At 35.9% G+C, this 21,204-nt stretch overlaps 1 protein-coding gene across 2 annotated transcripts in view; it reads right to left on the bottom strand.

Annotated features, from left to right (window-relative positions):
- The window catches only part of RELN (reelin), a 649,217-nt gene that overhangs the window by 198,653 nt on the left and 429,360 nt on the right, over window positions 1-21,204 (bottom strand). For both annotated transcript variants that reach the window (XM_066354462.1, XM_066354463.1), the window contains exons 18-20: window positions 18,790-19,023; window positions 17,977-18,138; window positions 12,579-12,815 (exon numbers count right to left, since the gene is read on the bottom strand). In XM_066354462.1, coding sequence (XP_066210559.1) covers window positions 12,579-12,815; window positions 17,977-18,138; window positions 18,790-19,023 — 633 coding nt within the window. The remainder of the gene's footprint in view (window positions 1-12,578; window positions 12,816-17,976; window positions 18,139-18,789; window positions 19,024-21,204) is intronic.

The following is a 21,204-nucleotide window of genomic DNA, read 5'->3' as shown; positions in this document are numbered from 1 at the left end:
AAGGAGCCATCGCCAGCGCCCGGGCCATCTTTGCTCCAATGGAGCCTTGGCTGCGGGAGGGGAAGAGAGAGACAGAGAGGAAAGCGCGGCGGAGGGGTGGAGAAGCAAATGGGCGCTTCTCCTATGTGCCCTGGCCGGGAATCAAACCCGGGTCCCCCCGCACGCCAGGCCGACACTCTACCGCTGAGCCAACCGGCCAGGGCCTCTATTTAGTTTTTGCTCCACTTAATACAATAGTTATTTTTTTTTTCTTTTTCCTGTCTCCCTCTTATCCCTCTCATTATATCTCTTAATGACTTAGTCGACCATCACTTACAAGCAAATCATTTTATACTTGACCCAAATTTTTTCCTTTTTTGCATTTTGTGGGTCCCTACTTCCTTTTTTGCCCCTTTAACACTTCCCCTCAACTCAGGCCCTCCATTATAGGTAGTTTTTGTTCCATTTAGCATAATATAATTCACAGTTCATCACGATATTTTCCTAAGGAGGAGAGGCGAGGAGGGGAAGAGAAGAAAAAAAGAGGGGGGAAATAATAAATTATTATTTGTGTGTGTTTTTTTCTTCCAAATTTTTTCCATTTTTTTTTTTACTTTTTATTTATTTATTTATTTTTTACTTTTTATTCTTTATTAATTCTCATTAGTGCTATCAACAAGACCACCCTCAGATTCCATTAAGAAAAAGGAAATCAAATATCATGGATACAAAAGATAGAGAAGTAGCACAGATAGATGTGGAAAAATCTATGGAGAAAAAATGTAATATATTGGAAACCTTGGAGTTAAATGACAGAGAATTTAAAATAGAAATCCAAAAATACTCAGAGATATACAAGAAAGCACAGAAAGGCAATTTAGGGAGCTCACACAGCTCAACGAACACCAAGAATATATTACCAAGGAAATTGAAACTATAAAAACAAATCTAACAGAGATGAAAAACTCAATTCATGAACTGAAAAATGAGGTAACAAGCTTAGCTAATAGAACAGGCCAGACAGAAGGTAGGATTAGTGACATAGAAGACAAGCAACTTCAGGCACAACAGAGAGAAGAAGAGAGAGACTCAAAAATTTAAAAAAATGAGAAAGCCCTACAGGAATTGTCTGACTCCATCAAAAAGAATAACATAAGAATAATAGGTATATCAGAGGGAGAAGAGAGAGAAAATGGAATGGAGAATATATACAAACAAATAATAGACAAGAACTTCCCAAACCTGTGGAAAGAACTAAAGCCTCAAATTCAAGAAGCAAAGAGAAAACCGAGTTTTCTTAACCACTACAAACCTACTCCAAGGCACATCATAATGAAATTGGCACAAACCAATTACAAAGAAAAAATTCTCAAGGCAGCCAGGGAAAAGAAGAATACAACATATAAAGGAAGGCCTATTAGATTATCATCAGATTTCTCAGCAGAAACTCTACAAGCTAAAAAGAGAGTGGACCCCAATATTTAAAGCCCTGAAAGAGAGAAACTTTCAGCCAAGAATACTATACCCATTAAAGCTATCCTTCAAATATGAAGAAGAAATAAAAACATTCACAAATACAGAAAAGATAAGGGAATTTATCATCAGAAAACTCCCACTCCAGGAAATACTAAAGGGGGTTTTCCAACCAGATTCAAAGAACAAAACAAAACCAAACCACAAGTAAAAGCTCCACCAAGAACACAATAAAACCAAATTTAAACTGTGACAACAAAAGCAAAAAAAAGGGGAGAGGATGGAGATTAACAGTAGCAAAGGATGATGGAGTGCAGAAACACTCATAAGATAGGGTACTATATGTATATGGTAGGTATACCCTTTTCATTACTTAATGGTAACCACCCTTGAAAAAACCACCACAGAAGCACATGACTTAAAAAAGGTAGCAACAGAGGAAAGAAGTATGGAATACAAACAAACAAAAACAAATGATAGAAAAACAAAAGAGAAGAATCAAACAAGATACAAAACTAACAGAAAGCAATTTATAAAATGGCAATAGGGAACCCACAAATGTCAATAATTACACTAAATGTAAATGGATTAAACTCACCAATGAAAAGACACAGAGTAGCAGAATGAATCAAAAAAGAAAATCCAACTGTATGCTGCCTACAAGAAACACATCTAAGCAACAAGGATAAAAACAAATTCAAAGTGAAAGACTGGAAAACAATACTCCAAGCAAATAACATCAAAAAAAAAAAAAAAAAAAAAAGCAGGTGTAGCAATACTCATATCTAATAATGCTGACTATAAGACAGAAAAAGTACTCAGAGACAAAAATGGTCATTTCATAATGATTAAGGGGACACTGAATCAAGAAGACATAACAATCCTTAATATATATGCACCAAACCAAGGAGCACCAAAATATATAAGACAGCTACTTATTGACCTAAAAACAAAAACTGACAAAAATACAATCAGACTTGGAGGCCTCAATAGACTGCTGATGGCACTAGATCATCCAAACAGAAAATCAATGAAGATATATTGGCCTTAAACGAAACACTAGAGCACTTGGATATGATAGATATCTACAGGACACTTCATCCCAAAGCGACAGAGTATATGTTTTTCTGTAGTGTACATGGAACATTCTCAAAAATTGACCATATGTTGGGCCACAAAAATAACAGCAAATTCAAAAAAATCAAAATTGTACCAAGCATATTTTCTGATCATAAAGCCTTGAAACTAGAATTCAACTGCAAAAAAGAGGAAAAAAACCCACAAAAATGTGGAAACTAAACAACAGACTTTTAAAAAATGAATGGGTCAAAGAAGAAATAAGTGCAGAGATCAAAAGATATATACAGACAAATGAAAATGACAATACGACATATCAGAATCTCTGGGCTGCAGCAAAAGCAGTAATAAGAGGGAAGTTCATATCACTTCAGGCCTATATGAACAAACAAGAGAGAGCCCAAGTGAACCACTTAACTTCACACCTTAAGAAACTAGAAAAAGAAGAACAAAGACAACCCAAAACCAGCCGAAGAAAGGAGATAATAAAAATCAGAGCAGAAATAAATGAAATAGAGAACAGAAAGACTATAGAAAAAATTAATCAAACAAGGAGTTGGTTCTTTGAAAAGATCAACAAAATTGACAAACCCTTGGCAAGACTTACCAAGGAAAAAAGAGAAAGGACTCATATAAACAAAATCCAAAATGAAAGAGGAGAAATCACCACAGACATCATAAATATACAAAGAATTATTGTGGAATACTACGAAAAACTATATTCCACCAAATTCAACAATCTAGAAGAAATGGATAAATTCCTAGAACAATACAACCTTCCTAGACTGAGTCATGAAGAAGCAGACAGAAAGTTTAAACAGACCAATTTAGTAGGGAGGAAATAGAAAAAACTATTAAAAACCTCCCCAAAAATAAAAGTCCAGGCCCAGATGGTTATACTAGTGAATTCTATCCAATATTCAAAGAAGTCTTGGTTCCTATTCTACTCAAAGTCTTCCAAAAAATTGAAGAAGAAGCAATACTTCCAAACACATTTTATACAGCCAACATAACCCTCATATCAAAACCTGGCAAGGACGGCACAAAAAAAGGTAACTACAGACCAGTATCTCTAATGAATCCAGATGCTAAAATACTAAACAAAATACTGGCAAATCGAATACCACAACATATTAAAAAATAATACATCATGATCAAGTGGGATTCATCCCAGAATCTCAAGGATGTTTCAACATACGTATAACGGTTAACATAATACACCATATCAACAAAAGGAAGAACAAAAACCACATGATCTTATTAATAGATGCAGAAAAGGCATTCGATAAAATACAACACAACTTTATGTTTAAGACACAACAAAATGGGTATAGAAGGAAAATATCTCAACATGATAAAAGCCATATATGATAAACCATCAGCCAACATCATATTAAATGGCATAAAACTAAGGACTTTCCACCTTAAATCAGGAACAAGATAGGGTTGTCCACTCTCTCCACTCTTTTTTTTTTTTTTTTGCACTTTTCTGAAGCTGGAAACAGGGAGAGACAGTCAGACAGACTCCCGCATGCGCCCGACCAGGATCCACCCGGCATGCCCACCATGGGGCGATGCTCTGCCCATCCTGGGCGTCGCCATGTTGTGACCAGAGCCACTCTAGCGCCTGAGGCAGAGGCCACAGAGCCATCCCCAGCGCTCGGGCCATCTTTGCTCCAATGGAGCCTTGGCTGCGGGAGGGGAAGAGAGAGACAGAGAGGAAGGCGTGGCGGAGGGGTGGAGAAGCAAATGGGCGCTTCTCCTGTGTGCCCTGGCCGGGAATCGAACCTGGGTCCTCCGCACGCTAGGCCGACGCTCTACCGCTGAGCCAACTGGCCAGGGCCTTTCTCCACTCTTATTTAACGTGGTGCTAGAAGTTCTGGCCAGAGCAATCAGACAAGAGAAAGAAATAAAAGGCATCCATATCAGAAAAGAAGAAGTAAAGGTATCACTTTTTGCAGATGATATGATCCTATACATCGAAAGCCCCAAAGACTTCACAAAAAGATTACTAGAAACAATAAACCAATACAGTAAGGTCGCAGGATACGAAATTAATATACAAAAGTCCATAGCCTTTCTATATGCCAACAATGAAATATTCTAAACGAACTCAAAAAAATAATCCCCTTCATGATGGCAACAACAACAAAAAAAATACCTAGGAATAAACATAACAAAGAATGTAAAGGACTTATATAACAAAAACTACAAAGTATTGTTAGGGAAATCGAAAAAGATACAATGAGATGGAAAAATATTCCTCGTTCTTGGATAGGAAGAATAAATATAATCAAAATGGCCATATTACCCAAAGCAATTTATAAATTTAATGCAATTCCCATCAAAATTCCGATTTCATTTTTTAAAGAAATGGAACAAAAAAATCATGAGATTTTTATGGAACTATAAAAAACCCCGAATAGCCAAAGCAATCCTAAGGAAAAAGAATGAAGCTGGGGGCATTACAATACCTGACTTCAATCAGGGCCACGACAATCAAAACAGCATGGTATTGGCAGAAAAACAGACACTCAGACCAATGGAACAGAATAGAAAGTCCAGAAATAAAACCACATATATATGGTCAAATAATTTTCGGTAAAGGGGCCAACAACACACAATGGAGAAGAGAAAGCCTCTTCAACAAATGGTGCTGGGAAAACTGGAAAGCCACATGCTTGAATGAAACTTGACTACAGCTTGTCCCCTTGTACTAAAATTAATTCAAAATGGATCAAAGACCTAAATATAAGACCTGAAACAATAAAGTACATAGAAGAAGACATAGGTACTAAACTCATGGACCTGGGTTTTAAAGAGCATTTTATGAATTTGACTTCAAAGGCAAGAGAAGTGAAGGCAAAGATAAATGAATGGGACTACATCAGACTAAGAAGTTTTTGCTCAGCAAGAGAAACTGACAACAAAATAAACAGACAGCCAACTAAATGGGAAATGATATTTTCAAACAACAGCTCAGATAAGGTATACAAAGTATACAAAGAACTCATAAAACTCAACAACAAACAAACAAACAATCCAATAAAAAAATAGGAAGAGGACATGAACAGATACTTCTCCCAGGAAGAAATACAAATGGCCAACAGATATATGAAAAGAAGCTAATCTTCATTAGTTATTAGAGAAATGCAAATCAAAACTGCAATGAGATATCATCTCACACCTGTTAGATTAGCTATTATTAACAAGACAGGTAATAGCAAATGTTGGAGAGGCTGTGGAGAAAAAGGAACCCTCATTCACTGTTGGTGGGATGTTAAGTAGTACAACCATTATGGAAGAAAGTATGGTTCCTCAAAAATATTAAGAATAGAATTAGCATGTGACCCAGCCATCCTTCTACTGGGTATATACCCCCAAAACTCAGAAACATTGATTCGTAAAGACACATGCAGCCCCATGTTCATTGCAGCATTGTTCACAGTGGCCAAGACATGGAAACAACCAAAAGCCCCTCAATAGACAACTGGATAAAGAAGATGTGGCACATATACACTATGGAATACTACTCAGCCATAAGAAACGATGACATCGGATCATTTACAACAAAATGCTGGGATCTTGATATCATTATACGGAGTGAAATAAGTAAATCAGAAAAAACCAAGATCTACATGATTCCATACATTGGTGGGACATAAAAACAAGACTAAGAGACATGGACAAGAGTGTGGTGGTTACCAGGGGTGGGGGGGTGGGGGGCGTGGGAGGGAAGGAGGGAGAGTGGAAGGGGGAGGGGGAGGGGTACAAAGAAAACTAGACAGAGGGTGACGGAGGACAATCTGTCTTTGGGTGATGGGTATGAAACATAATTGAATGAGAAGATAACCTGGACATGTTTTCTTTGAATATATGTACCCTGATTTATTTATGTCACCCCATTAACATTAATAAAAATTTATTTATAAAAATATGACTATATTACCCAAAGCAATATAAAAATTTAATCCAATTCCCATCTAAATTCCAATGTCATTTTTTAAAGAAATAGAACAAAAAATCATCAGGTTTATATGGAATCATAAAAAACCTCAAATAACCAAAGTAAACCTAAGGAAAAAAAATGTTGCTGGAGGCATTATACTATCTGACTTTAAACTATACTACAGAGCCATGATAATCAAAACAGCATGGTACTGGCAGAAAAATAGATACTCAAACTAATGGAACAGAATAGAGAGCCCAGAAATAAAACCACATATATATGGACAAATCATCTTTGATAAAGGAGCCAAAAACACACAATGTCGGAAAAGGCTCTTCAATAAATGGTGCTGAGAAAACTGGAAAGCCACATGCAAAAGAATAAAACTTGACAACAGTTTACCACCTTGCACAAAAATTAATTCAAAATGTATCAAAGACCTAAGTATTAAGATCTGAAACAATAAATTACATAGAAGAAAACATAGGTACTAAACTCATGGACCTTGGCCATAAAGAACATTTTATGAATTTGACCCCAAAGGCAAGGTAAGTAAAGGCAGATAAATGAATGGGACCACATCAAACTAAGAAGCTTCTTCAGAGCAAAAGAAACTGTCAACAAAACAAATAGCCAACTAAATGGGATATATTTTCAAACAACAGCTCAGATAAGGGCCTGATATCCAAAATATATGAAGAACTCACAAAACTCAGCAACAAACAAACAATCCAATAAAAAAAATGGGAAAAGGACATGAACAGACACTTTTCCCAAGAAGAAATACAAATGGCCAACAGATACATGAAAAATGCTCATCCTCACTAGCTATTCAAGAAATGCAAATAAAAACTACAATGAGATAGCACCTCACATCTCTTAGATTAGCTATTACCAACAAGACAGGTAATAAGAAGTGTTGGAGAGCCTGTGGAGAAAAAGGAACCCTCATCCACTGTTGGTGGGAATGTAAATTAATACAACCATTATGGAAGAAAGTATGGTTCCTCAAAAATATTAAGAATAGAATTAGCATATGACCCAGCCATCCTTCTACTGGGTATATACCCCAAAACTCGAAAACACTGGTCCATAAAGACACACGTACCCCTATCTATGTTCATCGCAGCATTGTTCATGGTGGCCAAGACATGGAAAAAGCCGAAATGTCCTTCAATAGAGGACTGGATAAAGAAGAAGTGGTTCATATATACAATGGATTACTACTCAGCCATAGAAATGATGACAATACCATTTACAACAACATGGATGGACCTTGATAACATTATACTGAGTGAAATAAATAAATCAGAAAAAGCTGAGAACTGTATGATTCCATACATAGGTGGGACAAAAAAATGAGACTCATGGACACAGATAAAAGTGCAGTGGTTACCAGGGGGAAGGGAAGGGTGGAGAGAGAGGGGAGTAGGGGAAGGGGAGGGGCTTAAAGAGAAACAAAATATAAGGTGACATAAAATGATCTGACTTTAGGTGATGGGTATACAGCATAATTAATTGTCCAAATGATGTGGAAATGGTTTCTCTAATCTATGTACTCTGATTGACCAATGTTACCCTGTTAAATTTAATTGTCTAAATAAAAAAAAAAAGAAATATATTATCATTCTTAAATAAAACACAAAAAATAGGAAAAACCCCCAATTTATTTCTATTTCTTGGTTATTGCAAATAATGCTGTCATGAACATGGGGGGTGGGTGCATTATATTTGTTTGAGAAAGTGATTTTTTTCCTGCAGATATTTGTCCAGAAGTGGAATTGCTGGCTCATATGGTAGTTCTATTTTAATTTTACAGGAACTCCCACAAAGTTTTTTATAGTGGCTGCACCAATTTTTATTCTCACCAACAGTATACAAGAAATCCCCTTTCTCCACATCCTTGACAACATTTTCTATCTCTTGTACAAATGGTATAAATATTCTACCAACCTATGGACTGGGAGAAATATGGTCATCAGATTTTTATCCTACATTTTGTAAATGTGGTGTATCATGTTTATCTATTTGTGAATATTGAAACAGTCTTGCATCCTTGGAATAAATCTCACTTGATTGTGGTATATGATCCTTTTAACGTATTGTTGAATTTGGTTTCCTAATATTTTGTTGAGAATTTATGCATCTATATTCATTAGGAATACTGGCTTGTAGTTTTCTTTTCTTGTGATGTCCTTGTTTGATTTGTTATCAGAGTAATGCTGGCCTTGCAATATGAGTTTGGAAGTATTCCCTCCTCCTGTTTTTTTGGAGAGTTTGAGAAGAACTGATATTATTTTGTAAATATTGGTATAATTTACTAGTGAAGCCATCTGGTCCTGGTTTTTCGTTTGTCGGGAGGCTTTTGATTACTGATTCAATCTCTTTAGTAGTAATTGGTCTGTTTAGATTTTTCCATTTTTTCATGATTTAGTCTTAATAGGTTGTATATTTCTAGGAATTTGTCCACTTCTTCTAGATTATCCAATTCATTGGCATATAATTATTTATTGTAGTTTAAAAATTCTTTGTATTTCTGTGGTAACAGTTAAAACATCTCTTTCATTTCTGATTTTGTGTCCTCTCTTTTTCTTGGTAAGTCTAGCTAAAAGTTTATCGATTTTGTTTATTTTTTTCAGAAAACCAGCTCTTAGTTTCATTGATATTTTGTGTGATCTTTTCTGTCTTTATTTCACCTATTTCCACTGTGCTCTTTGTTGTTTCCCTCGCTGTACCAACTTCGTGCTTAGGTTGATCTTCTTTATCTAGTTCTTTGAAGTGTAAAGCTCAGTTGTTTGAGAACTTTCTTGTTTTTTAGTTTCATGTTTTCCTGTTAATAATTAGTGCCCTTTCTTCCAACTTGAAAAGCTTCCTTTAACAGTTCTTGTAAAGTGTGTCCAGTGGTGCTAAACTCCTTTCGCTCTTGCTTGTCTGGAAAACTATCTTTGCTGCTAAAACCAACTGAAAATACTAACATGCTATAACAACCATCCCTTTACACTCAGCTGCACACATTTTGAATTCAAAACCCTACGTAATATGATGACAATGTCCCTCATACTCCTGTACCTAGTTATTCTATTAGGACAGAGAATGTAAATGTCCCTGGGTATTATTACTAATAGTCACATAATCATTAATAAATCTCAATTAACATTACTCTCTCAGTGACCTTAAAATACACTAAGAAATTTTAAAGATTATATTCAGAACATAAAGTAGACAGAAGTTCTGATTTCAGATACTATTTATGAAAGAAAAGAAAAGTACTACAAATAATTAAAAGCAATTCATTTCTCTGCAAAAAAAGTGCTCTAAGATGACACACTGTAAAGTGATATATAGCATATTGACAACTGTAGTTCTTCTAATGAAAAAGTAATTGTCCAAGTTTTCCCTGGAGAATACTCTCAGTAACAACAATCCCTGCTCATGGAAAGTCATGAGTTAGAAAATAAGAACCAAATGAACTCACAGCTGGGAAAAGACAACAATAATTAATTTGACATCAACAATCTGTAGAAACATGTATACATTTCAGAATTTCTCTTGGGAGAAACAAGGTCATTGAAGGGCACAGGCCACTAATTTAACATGTTCAAATAACTTTTACTTAATAAGATAATATGCTTCAGAGATTTTGCCTTAAAAATAACTTGTTTTAGGACTAGGAGGTTATAATAAATAAGTTGGTCAATACCATCATTTGAATTTCAATATTATAGCAAGTATTTATGAGAAACATTCCTAACGTGGGTTCACATTGAATTTGGACAATATATTCCTCAACAGCAGCAAAGAAAAAACAGTGTCATTAAAGGGGCTTTATTCTGATTCACTGGCTAAGAAAATGGGAACAGTTTGAGATCTTCCATTTTGTTTCATTTTAATAAGCAGCAAGCATTTTTCATGTCCTCATTAGAGCGGTTAATGTCTTTCTCTAGTCTCATTATCACTGCCAAAGTATACTCTCTGTTGTTTCATAACCAAGACAACCCCTTTTCATTTCAGAGAAGATCAGAAAGTCAAATCTGATTGCTCACATGTGGTTGTTAATAAAACTCCTATGGTGCTGCTCAAGGTACCCATGGGGATTGTACAGTTATTCATATTTTCTTATCATTTTCCATAATTACTGTGATTGTACTTTCACAAAGTAAATGTACATCTACCAATTAAAGCAGTGGGGTTAAGAATATTCATCAGACTTGTGTGAATGGATATTGTTCTTAGGGTTTTGATCAAAGCACAGAAATTAAACCACTGTTATCATGCATTCAACCCAAGTGTTAAATTAAAATGCTCAGCAACTTTGGAGTTTATTTAAGCAGATGTTAACTATTTTTGAAAATAAACATGATACAGGACTTGCATTCATGATATGACTCTTTGTTGTATTAAAAGTGCTGGAGAAAAACTACTATATAATCTTTGGGGATACAGTTTATGGCATATGGCTAATATGATGATTACTGTTCATTCAGGTCAATTTAAATTTTCAGAATCAAAAATTCTAAAAACTCTCATTTTAATATATACCTTTGTATATTATTTGCTTTACCCCTCTATTTTCTTTGCAGATTTGAGGACTAAGAGTGACAATCCATGAAAATAAGCATTTGAGGCTATCAACTAGAGATCATACAACCACCACTCATACTCTGTTGTGTAGAAATGTCACTGTCTCTAGTCTGACACCTCTGCTTGCAGCAAAAGTGGTCAGCTGCACTTCCATTCCATTAGCTATCACTGATGCTGGACTTCCAGCCTGCTGTGTGTACGATGTGGCTGTCCATGCAAAATCCCCATCAAAGGTAATTTTCTGTGCAATGGTGTGTAAAATTTACCTCTAATTATGATAAGGTCACTGATGGGTCACTTATGATATGCTCTCTGGAGACAACTGTGGTGAATAGCTTTCGGCAAGATTCATCTGGAGAAATTAAATTGGTTTGACCATTACTCAGTGGAAAGTAAAAATCTTAGAAAATTATTCCTCAATTATGTTTAAAGTCCTAAAGAAACCCACAGAGAGAAGGGCGGTATGCACAGTGAAAGCTATGGGTTTTGGAATCATGTAGACCTGAATGTTAATCCGGGATGCCTGGGCCGAGGAGGTCCTACATGCTCAGGCCCCTGCACGTTTCTTGGCTTCTACTCCTATTGGCTACCTGGGCTCCAACACCACCAGCTGCCTTCCTGGTCCTTGAACATGTCACAGACACTCTTGTTTTGGGACTCTCTGTACCACAAAATTTCCTATAGTTGAAATGCTCTTCCTTCAGATCTTCATGTGTCTGGAACTTCCTTGTTCTTCCAATTTCCAACCAGTGGAATGTATCATATCCACTATTTGAACCATCTGAGCACAGCCCCTTTGTCTGCAGTTACAGAAGCCAACCCGTGACCAGTCAATCACTACTGTGTCATCCAATTGCTGTGCTAATCATAGTCTTAAACTATTTATTTACTAGTTAATGTATAGTTAAGTTTAATGAACATATAATTAAGTTTGCATATGATGACCATATGGGGAAAAAATATCGAAGACTACAAGGTATCTTGACTAGGTTATTCCACAACCTTGAAACCCTACTGACGTTAACTAGATAATTCACTAGTCCAATATTGCTGATAAAAATGGATTAAAAAGGAGATATTTATTAAAAAATTAGGGATAGAAAAACTTCTTGGGTGTTATGTAAGTCAGTATAAACATACAGCTAATTATTGTTTTATTAAAATATCATTAGAGTGATTTCACATTTCACTGTGATCACAGAGGGTGTCCATGAAAGGAGAGTATGTTATTTACTTCAGTTAATAACTCTTTTTGAGGACAATTTTTATATGTAATAGTGGTAAATGAAAATGAGATTAATAAAGTGAAATTTTGTATTTATTTAAATCTATCAGTATTTGTTTTTTGGTCCTCCTACTCAAGACAGCTTACTTGTAGACAAAATAATAACTTTTAAAATGGTTCATGTTCAGTAAAATTTGTCAACAAATGGCTGAGTGCTAGATGCACTGGAAGGTGCTCCTGGTGCTCTAATCCTCACTGCATATTGTCACAACAGAACAGAGATGAAGTCCTTACCACAGGGTCCAGTCATGGCCACAGTACGGCTGAACATTTCCAAGGTAGAATCCCAGAGACTGAGTGACCTCCACAAGATTGGTAAAGTCAAGACTAATGCTGTTGAAAAGGACAGATGTCATGATAATCTCATCAATTGCCCACACATCTTCTCCCTGGGAAGAATGATACGGTTGCCACCATCTGAACTGAATTCCGAACTGTCTTGCATCATCTGGTAATTCTACAGAGATTATTCTAAAGAGAAAAAGTAAAAATTTAGATTACTTTGATATCTTAAAATAGAAACATTTATAGCGGGATTTTTTCCTGCTGTATAAAGTATTTTTAAAAAAATAGTTCTCCCATTATTACAAACATTCTTCTGAGATTTCCAATTTTCTGTCTGATTCCAGCAGTCTTCTCAGCACACCTAAAAATGTGACTTTGCTTTTACTCATCTGCTCTCAGAAAAGCTAACTCAGTCAACAGTTCTCAAAGTGGCAGGATTCATCTCAGGCTGGTGAGGGGTCCTTGGCAGCTTGTTACACATATAGGGAGCCTCGGGTTATGACACAGTTCTGTTCCTACGATAGTGACATAACCCAAATTTTGGTGTAAGTCGAAACATACACTAGCCTAACACAAACGGAACACTTGTGCTTTTAACAGTTCAAAATGGCGTAGGTCAGTGTACGGTGGACGCCAAGTCCCTTACTGATATCCCACTTTGCTGGGTATGCTTCTGCCGTGCACAACCGAACTAGTTTGTACACGCAGCTCATAAGTATGATGCTAACGGCATAAACTGAAACATTCATGTCTCAATTTCTTTAAGTTTTTATGGGAATGAGTGTTGTAAATTTGAAACATCGTATGTCGAGACTGTTGTAACCTGAGGAACCCTGTGTTAGAGTTTGGGGCTGGTTGGTACCATGGCACTTCCTTATTCCCATGAGTTTAGCATAGTATGCAAGGTCACTTGCTGTGTCATGGCAGCTATGACAACAAACCTTTATCTGACAAATGGGAAAGAAAATTAAGAATAATATCTAATTTCCAGGAGCAGTTATTGTACACAGCAGCAGGAACCACACATTAATTGTCACTGCAATGACGTCTGCTTGAAAGCTCCATAAATCATAGCACGTGCTGCTCACGCCCACACAAGGTGAGATGTGAAGCAAATGGCAAACAGAACATTTGTCTACATCAACGTGCAGTTAGACACCAGGAGAGGGGTTTGCAGCAAACACACACCGAAGGGGATGATCTTACTAGTGAGCAAAGAAAATCTCACTAGTGACTAGTTGGATAATTTAGAAATAATTATTAAAATTTTTAATGTCTAAGATGTGATTTACTAAGACATTAGAGTGATTTTAGTATCTGTATTGTTACTTTTAGTTATTGTGTAAAGGAATGTAAAATCATATACTGAAATGTAATTTTTTACACACTGAAAGTTGTTAAAAATGTCTGTTTTCTCTTTGTACATGAAAATATGGGTAGAATAACATGACCATCACCGTACAAACTAGTAGTGAGAAACTGGTAGAACTTTTTGCAATGTGAGAAAACAAACTTTTAAAATAATTAAATATCAATATTCAAATACAGGAATATAAATTTAAAAGAAGTTTTCAGGCTAAAAATATATAGCTACAATATGTTTATGGTTTTTAAATACTTTCTACAGTCTGAATTTATTTTTACTGATGTGAATTTGTTAGAAGAGTAAAATTTAGCTAAGTATTTTAGTAACTTTCACTTTAATTTTTCTAGATACTATGTCTACTAAATATTAAATAAGTATATTATTAATATTAATATAGCAAATATATGAAAATAAACTATATATGAACTGGCTCAACAATGAAAACATCATGCATCAATTTAATTTGATTACTTTATTAGAAAATTATAATTTTCCTTTATATTAATCATTTTAAAAAGTTACTATTTTCTATGATGAAAGTAAAATTTTTAAAGATAACTGAAAAATAGACTTTCTCAGGCAACTTTACAGAAAAATAAAGTGCATATTTATGTGCATGATAACAGTAATTGAAATGACCAATATTTTCCCTGGCTGAGATATTAAGACTGTGGGTGTGTACCCAGACTCTTCGGTAAAGTCCCCACTCTGACACCTAGGGTTAAATGGTTAATAACTTTGCAGCCACAGGGAAGGTACTTCACCTCTGTGGGCCTCAGCATCTTCATCTGTGAAACTGGGAATAATATTCTTATAGCAAAGTCAGAGACTTTTTCATTTTTTCATTATTGTGTCTTAGCCCCTGGAACAGTACCTGGAACACAATAAGGACTTAAATTCTTGCTGCATGAATGAACTATCTCATATCAGTACACCCTGAGAGATACCTGAACCCAGAGGCAGCTTTTAAGTGACAATGCCAGGCTCTGGATCTAGGCAGCATGGCTCTAGGGCCTGTGCTCTTGACCTTTCCCTCACGGCTGGCGGGGGGGGGGGTAGTTTGCCTTCCCTGTTCTATGCATATTACAGTGTCTGGTTGGAACAGTTATGGAACTGTTTGATCAGAAAATCCCTAGATGCGATCCCAGGGACTTAGGTCAACTTTCTATAACAATCTTCCTCTTTAAGGTAGGTACTAAGCTCATATATTTCATGTTAATTAATACAGTAATCAAAACAAAAATAAAATAAGATTAGGTTTCTTAATAATGTTAGAATATAAAAACAAGCCCTATAATTAAGAAAATTCTCGAATGATTTTAGTCTCATCAGTGATACAAAGTTTTACATTAATAAAAATACCAATTATTTTAAAGACATTTTAATCAGTTTGAATTCAAAGATTAACTTAAATATATTCACAGACTTCAAATTTTATAAATAACAAGCACATAGAATTATTTACTGGGTGATTCATAGAAAAGCAAATTATTAGAAATTGGCTAGGAATAATAATGGTTAGCTAATTAGCATATCTAATTTATGGATCACACTTCATTTTCGAACAATCATGACAGAAAGGAACAATAAGGAATTCATAGCAATTACAGGCAGTACTTTATGCTGAAGAAAATACAGAAATGGCTAAAGGCATCAAGATATGTGTAACTTTCCTATGAAGAATTTTCAAGGTTTGTATTATTTATCACATAAAATATAACTCAGTATCTAGAATATATCAAATTCTACTTCTGTCATGTCACCTTTTATGAATATTTGTAAGAGAGACGGGAAGGAAGAAAGATCTCATGGACAGAGGGACATATATAGAAAATGAAAGTGTTCTTTACACATATTTAGAGAAAAATACCTCCACTCCGATCTTAATCTTTCAAGCTATGCACTTAACTAACGCTGAAAAGCCACCTTGATCGTGCTTAGAAGAAAAATGTTGCTGTCAAATGGCAGGCAAGATTAAACACTCCTTTTCAATAGCACATTAAATGTGAAATTATTTTTCATATCAATAAATATTAATTAAATTTCATGATAAGACTGATTACTGAATTTTAAAGCTGTTCATTCTTGTTAGAAAAAATTGTGTTTTTGGCTCAGTTAACTTAGGATGGTGACATTTTCTTCATGCTTTCATCATTATTATCACCTTGATTTTTGTTTAATATTCTTTTAATGTTCACTATGGAGAGCCCAGGAAACATTTCGTTAAGATTCATATGTTTCTATTGAGTGAGAAAGATGAGGTTAGCTTTACATTTACCTTTAAGGGGAAAGAATACATCTGATGTGTTCTTAAAATTTTATAAAGTATAGTGTTAATAACTCATGATAGTTGTTAAGTATAATCTACTTCATTTTCTATGAAGCTAAAAGTTCTCATCTACAGTGTGTCTTTAAAGTCATGGTGCACTTTTGACTGGTCACAGGAAAGCAACAAAAGACCATAGAAATGTGAAATTCTGCACCAAATAAAAGGAAAACCCTCCCAGTTTCTGTAGGATGATGTGGCAGCATGTGCACATGCGCAGATGATGACGTAACACCGTGTATACAGCGGAGCAGCCCACGGCCATGCCAGTCGAGATGTGGACGGTACAGAGGAAAGTTCAGTGTGTTCTGTGGCTCGCTAAATTCAAATCCATGACTAAAGTGCAACGCGTTTATAACGAAGCACCACAACATAGGAATAACATTACTCAGTGGGATAAGCAGTTGAAGGAAACTGGCAGTTTGGTGGAGAAACCCCGTTCTGGTAGGCCATCAGTCAGTGACGAGTCTGTAGAGGCTATACGGGATAGCTACCTAAGGAGCCCTAAGAAACCTGTGCATGAGCCCACATTGAACTGCACTGAATAGGTATGAAACTGGGAGAGTTTTCCTTTTATTTGGTGCAGATTTCACATTTCTATCGTCTTTTGTTGCTTTCCTGTGACCAGTCAAAAGTGCACCATGACTTTACGGACACACCTATTTGTTAATACTTAAAACAGAGCAACAGCGCTGGGAAAACTGTTCAAGTATGTCAAGTGTATCATCAGCATCCCTGCCTGTCTGCCATGGAGCCAATGCAAACGTCAGTGCCCAAAGCCCCCAGTCTTTTCCATATCCATGACCAACATGTACTTCCAGGAAGGCAAACAGGGTTAGTTCTTTATATCTGACTGGGAATGTAAGCCACAGTTCTCTCCTCCAATGGCATTTTCACGTTCCCATTCTCCTCTTTTCCTGATGTTTTAAAGGAATTTCAGTGAGCAGATCAACAAAGCTTCTAATAGAGGTGAGGATGCTTTGGACACTTCTGAAACTGCACCAGTAATGGTGATCATTACTCTGCTGACACCGAAGGGTAGCCCTGCTTTAAGTAACACTTAAATCTTACAGCTGTGACTATAGGTATAAAGTATACAAGCTAAAGAAAAATAGATGGTGCCTGAAGAAAGGACTTTAAATGTATTCTTACACTGCACCTTTACCCGACTCTATATACTCTAGAATGATTCCTTTGTACTCATCGTTTAAATTACATTACATGAAAACTTTATTGGTCGTCAGATTTTATCTTATTCTCTCATGATTTATTATAACATTATAATACTATATTGTTAGCAAATATTTGTCAGCAGCATCTGTAATTTAGAATTATATTAAAATCATATCTATAGTTTGCACTGTAGTTAAATAAGAAAAATAGTATTAAGAATATTTTCTCTTCCCTAGGCATCAAAATATTTCCCTTATATGTACATCCTAAAATATAAAAATAAATTTCTTCAAGTTATCATAAGTCAGTAGGACAAATGGGTTAGAAGAATGTGGCTTGCTGATTTTTCACTGCAAGGCACATCAATCTTTGTTTTCACCATTTTCAATGGAAAAATAACTGGAATCATACCATTTGAATGATGATTTCCCCAGGAAAAAGATATCAGTCTAACCATTTTTTTCCCAATGATTTCCACATACCTGGGCTCATGGTAGCTGAGATATGAATAGTGCTCCAAGAGTTTCCACGTGACCCCATTATCGTAAGAATAATGCAACAGAACTCCTTCCCCAGGCTGGTCGGGGGCCCTGCACGTGCTCAGAACAGACTTGCTCCCCAGCCGCAGTGTGAACTGCAGAAACCTAGACAGGAAGTGTCTAATTAGCATGTGCATAAACATTTTAATCGTAATGTTCATTTTGGCTTTTAAAAAATTTCAAACAAATTTAAATGAACTACCCAAAAGCTACAGGTTTCTATTCAACTCTCTTTGTAAGAAATTTCACTGTGAGATGTATGAATATGTATAGAATATCAGATTAATGTACTTGTTTTATACAAAGATGCATCCGCACAAATATAACTATATTTATACATATTTGTATACTATGACTTGTGATGTACACTAAAATGCCAATCACTCCTTTACTGCATTATTTATCAGGCACTGGGGGAAGGGGAGATGTGTGGTGAATCTGGTCAGCCTCTGCAAGCTGTCAAATAAATAAACCTACATAAATAATTAACTAGCCCGTGGCTTGAGAACACAGTGTTGATGCTAACATCTCATATTTTAAAACTCTAATCAGTTGTTAGTATCTTAAAGTCATCGCTGAGCTTTTTATTTTATTAAAACTAGGACAAATTGACCCTAAACTGCAAGCTCCCTCTCCTCCTGGTTAAAAATGGGAATATGTATATACCAGCAAAAAAGCAAAAATAGAAAATTAATAGGCCTAAATTCAATCATTATTGTCTGGTTTTGGTGTGTATTCCACCCCACCTTCACTCACCTGGATTGTGAGCTATCAAGGAAAGATGTAATTAGCTGACGTCTCCCATCTTTGTTGAACACCAGGGCCTTCCCACTGGCCAAGACACCGCAGCCAAAGCTGACTTCAGCACCACGGATAGAGTAAAAGTTATGGTATGAGGAGAGTCTGGAACTGCCAAAGCTTTCAGAGATAAACATTGGGAAGGTCTGGGATGCCAGTTCACAAGCTGGGCCAGAAAATCCAGGGTCACACCTGAAAGACATCCCATGAAATTAAATCTTAAACTGTTGGTCCTTTCAGAGTTTTCTGAATCTACTCTGGAGAGGAGGAAGTCCAGAGGTCAGGATTTGATTGGATGGTAAACAAGGCTCTTTAGTCTTTGGAAAATTCTCAATCTGAAAACTTGACAAGGGTAGGGTGACTGTGAATATTCCAGAAGAATACAATCTTTGCATAGCTCTAGCTCTTCTGTAAAAGCTTATGGTTAAAACAACAATTCAGCACTCACCTTCAAGCAATGCCAGCTATTTATTGACAAATACATCTATATTCATGCACATTTCCAACTTAAAATCTTTGTAAAAGGTATATAATTTTATTCATAGTTATGATAGTTAAATTTGGGAAAGAAATAACATAAAAAAATACTTGTATAAGATAGCAAGAATAAAGTTCCCCTAAGAACAAGTGTAAAAGTACATGTTATATTTGTGATCAGAATTATTTGAAATATTTTTAAAAGATTGGATAATTAATTTATCCTTAACTATTTCAAATTTAGACTGGCATTTTAAAGGGAATGCTTATGGATGTCTTCAGCAAAATTATGTTGCTCCTCAGTGGAATCCCAAATTAGTAGTGCTTCAAGAAAAAAAAAACAACAAAAAACACATAATCTGCCTGTTGCCATATAAGAATCTACTGTATATATGTTAGCTGACTAGAATATATATGGAACTTTCTGAGTCTTCTATCAGTGAAAGAACTCATCACAGATGACTCAATAATTGAATATCAGAACCTTCTTATATTTAAAGGAGTTTACTCATCAGGAATTAGTTTCAAATTCTTTATTTTTATTGTACTACTTCTTTCTTACTACATATACTATGTCTCCTATTATAAAATTAAATTGGTGTCTTTCTGGGTGGCACAGGGGTTCTTATCCAAGCATTCAAAACTTCCTAGAGTCTGAAAAAAGCCTTTTATACAGTAAATGTACCAATGAAGTGATCTTTCTTCATAATTCAGAAGGCTATTCATTGGCCGTGGCCAGTTTGCTCAGTGGATAGAGCATTGGCCCAGCGTACGGACATCCCGGGTTTGATCCCTGGTCAGGGCACACATGAGAAGTGGCCATCTACTTCTCTCTCCTCCTTCCTCTTCCCTTTCTCTCTCTCTTCTCTCCCGCAGCCCCAGGTGCTGAAGATAGCTCGACTGATTCGAGCATTGGCCCAATAAGGGGGTCACTGGATAGATCCTGGTTGGGGCACATGTGGGAGTCTGTCTATCTACCCTCCTTTCACTTAAAAATATAAATAATAATAAAAAGAAGGCTATTCTTAACTATTAGTGCTGAAACTGGAATCTATGCTGGCCTCAGGGAGGGTCCAAGAAATGTATGAAGGTGCTGAAATTAAATGTCAACTTTTATGTGTATTGGGTATTCTGAGGGAGAAAGTTTATAGTAATTATCATATCAGAAAAAGGTGGGCCCTATGATGCTAAGAACTACTGCAGAGTAAAGTTCAAGGGTTGTCTTTGCATTAGAAATGGGAGTGGGAAATTGTAACAGTATTTCACAGAGCCTGTAACTGTGCCTCACACAGATTGCTTCTGTCACATGTCTAATTGACTTAGTCAGACTTTGAATAGCCAAGTAGTTTCTAAAAAGGATTTAAAAATTACCTAAAGTGGGCACATTTTAACACTGGGAAACTGAATATGATCAGAAATTGGAAGTAGGGTCTCCCAACAAGACTATTTATTGCTAGAATGTATTTCAGGGCAAATGTGTTGCTGTGTATCTTAAATGTGTCTTCTTAGGACCAGTGATTGGGAGAAATTGGTGATCATTTAGAGATGACTCACATTGCTGTCAGTTCCCATTTACTGGTTTTGAAAGTGTACTTTTAATGCAAAGTTATGCAATTGGGATAGAATGCTGATAAGAATTTCACTCGTGTATTTTAAAAATACATTTGTAGCCTTTGTTTTGCAGCAAAACAGTAAGGTAACACATACTGGTGATTTGAGGAGTGACCTGGGGCTCCTCTGACTCCAAATATGTCCCCTACTGCTCATCTACCTACCCTTAAATGCAACATTTCCCTGCCAGGGGAAAAGGTCCCACTGTTAAGATACATGTGTAGAAAGGTTTCTAAGCTCGCTGTCCTTTATATGAGCATATCTAACATTTCTAACAGGGGTGGA

Source organism: Saccopteryx leptura, chromosome 12 (assembly GCF_036850995.1).
Source record: "Saccopteryx leptura isolate mSacLep1 chromosome 12, mSacLep1_pri_phased_curated, whole genome shotgun sequence".
NCBI lineage: Eukaryota > Metazoa > Chordata > Mammalia > Chiroptera > Emballonuridae > Saccopteryx > Saccopteryx leptura.
The sequence above is the reverse complement of the archived record's forward strand: the minus strand, read 5'-3'. Positions and strand labels throughout refer to the sequence as shown.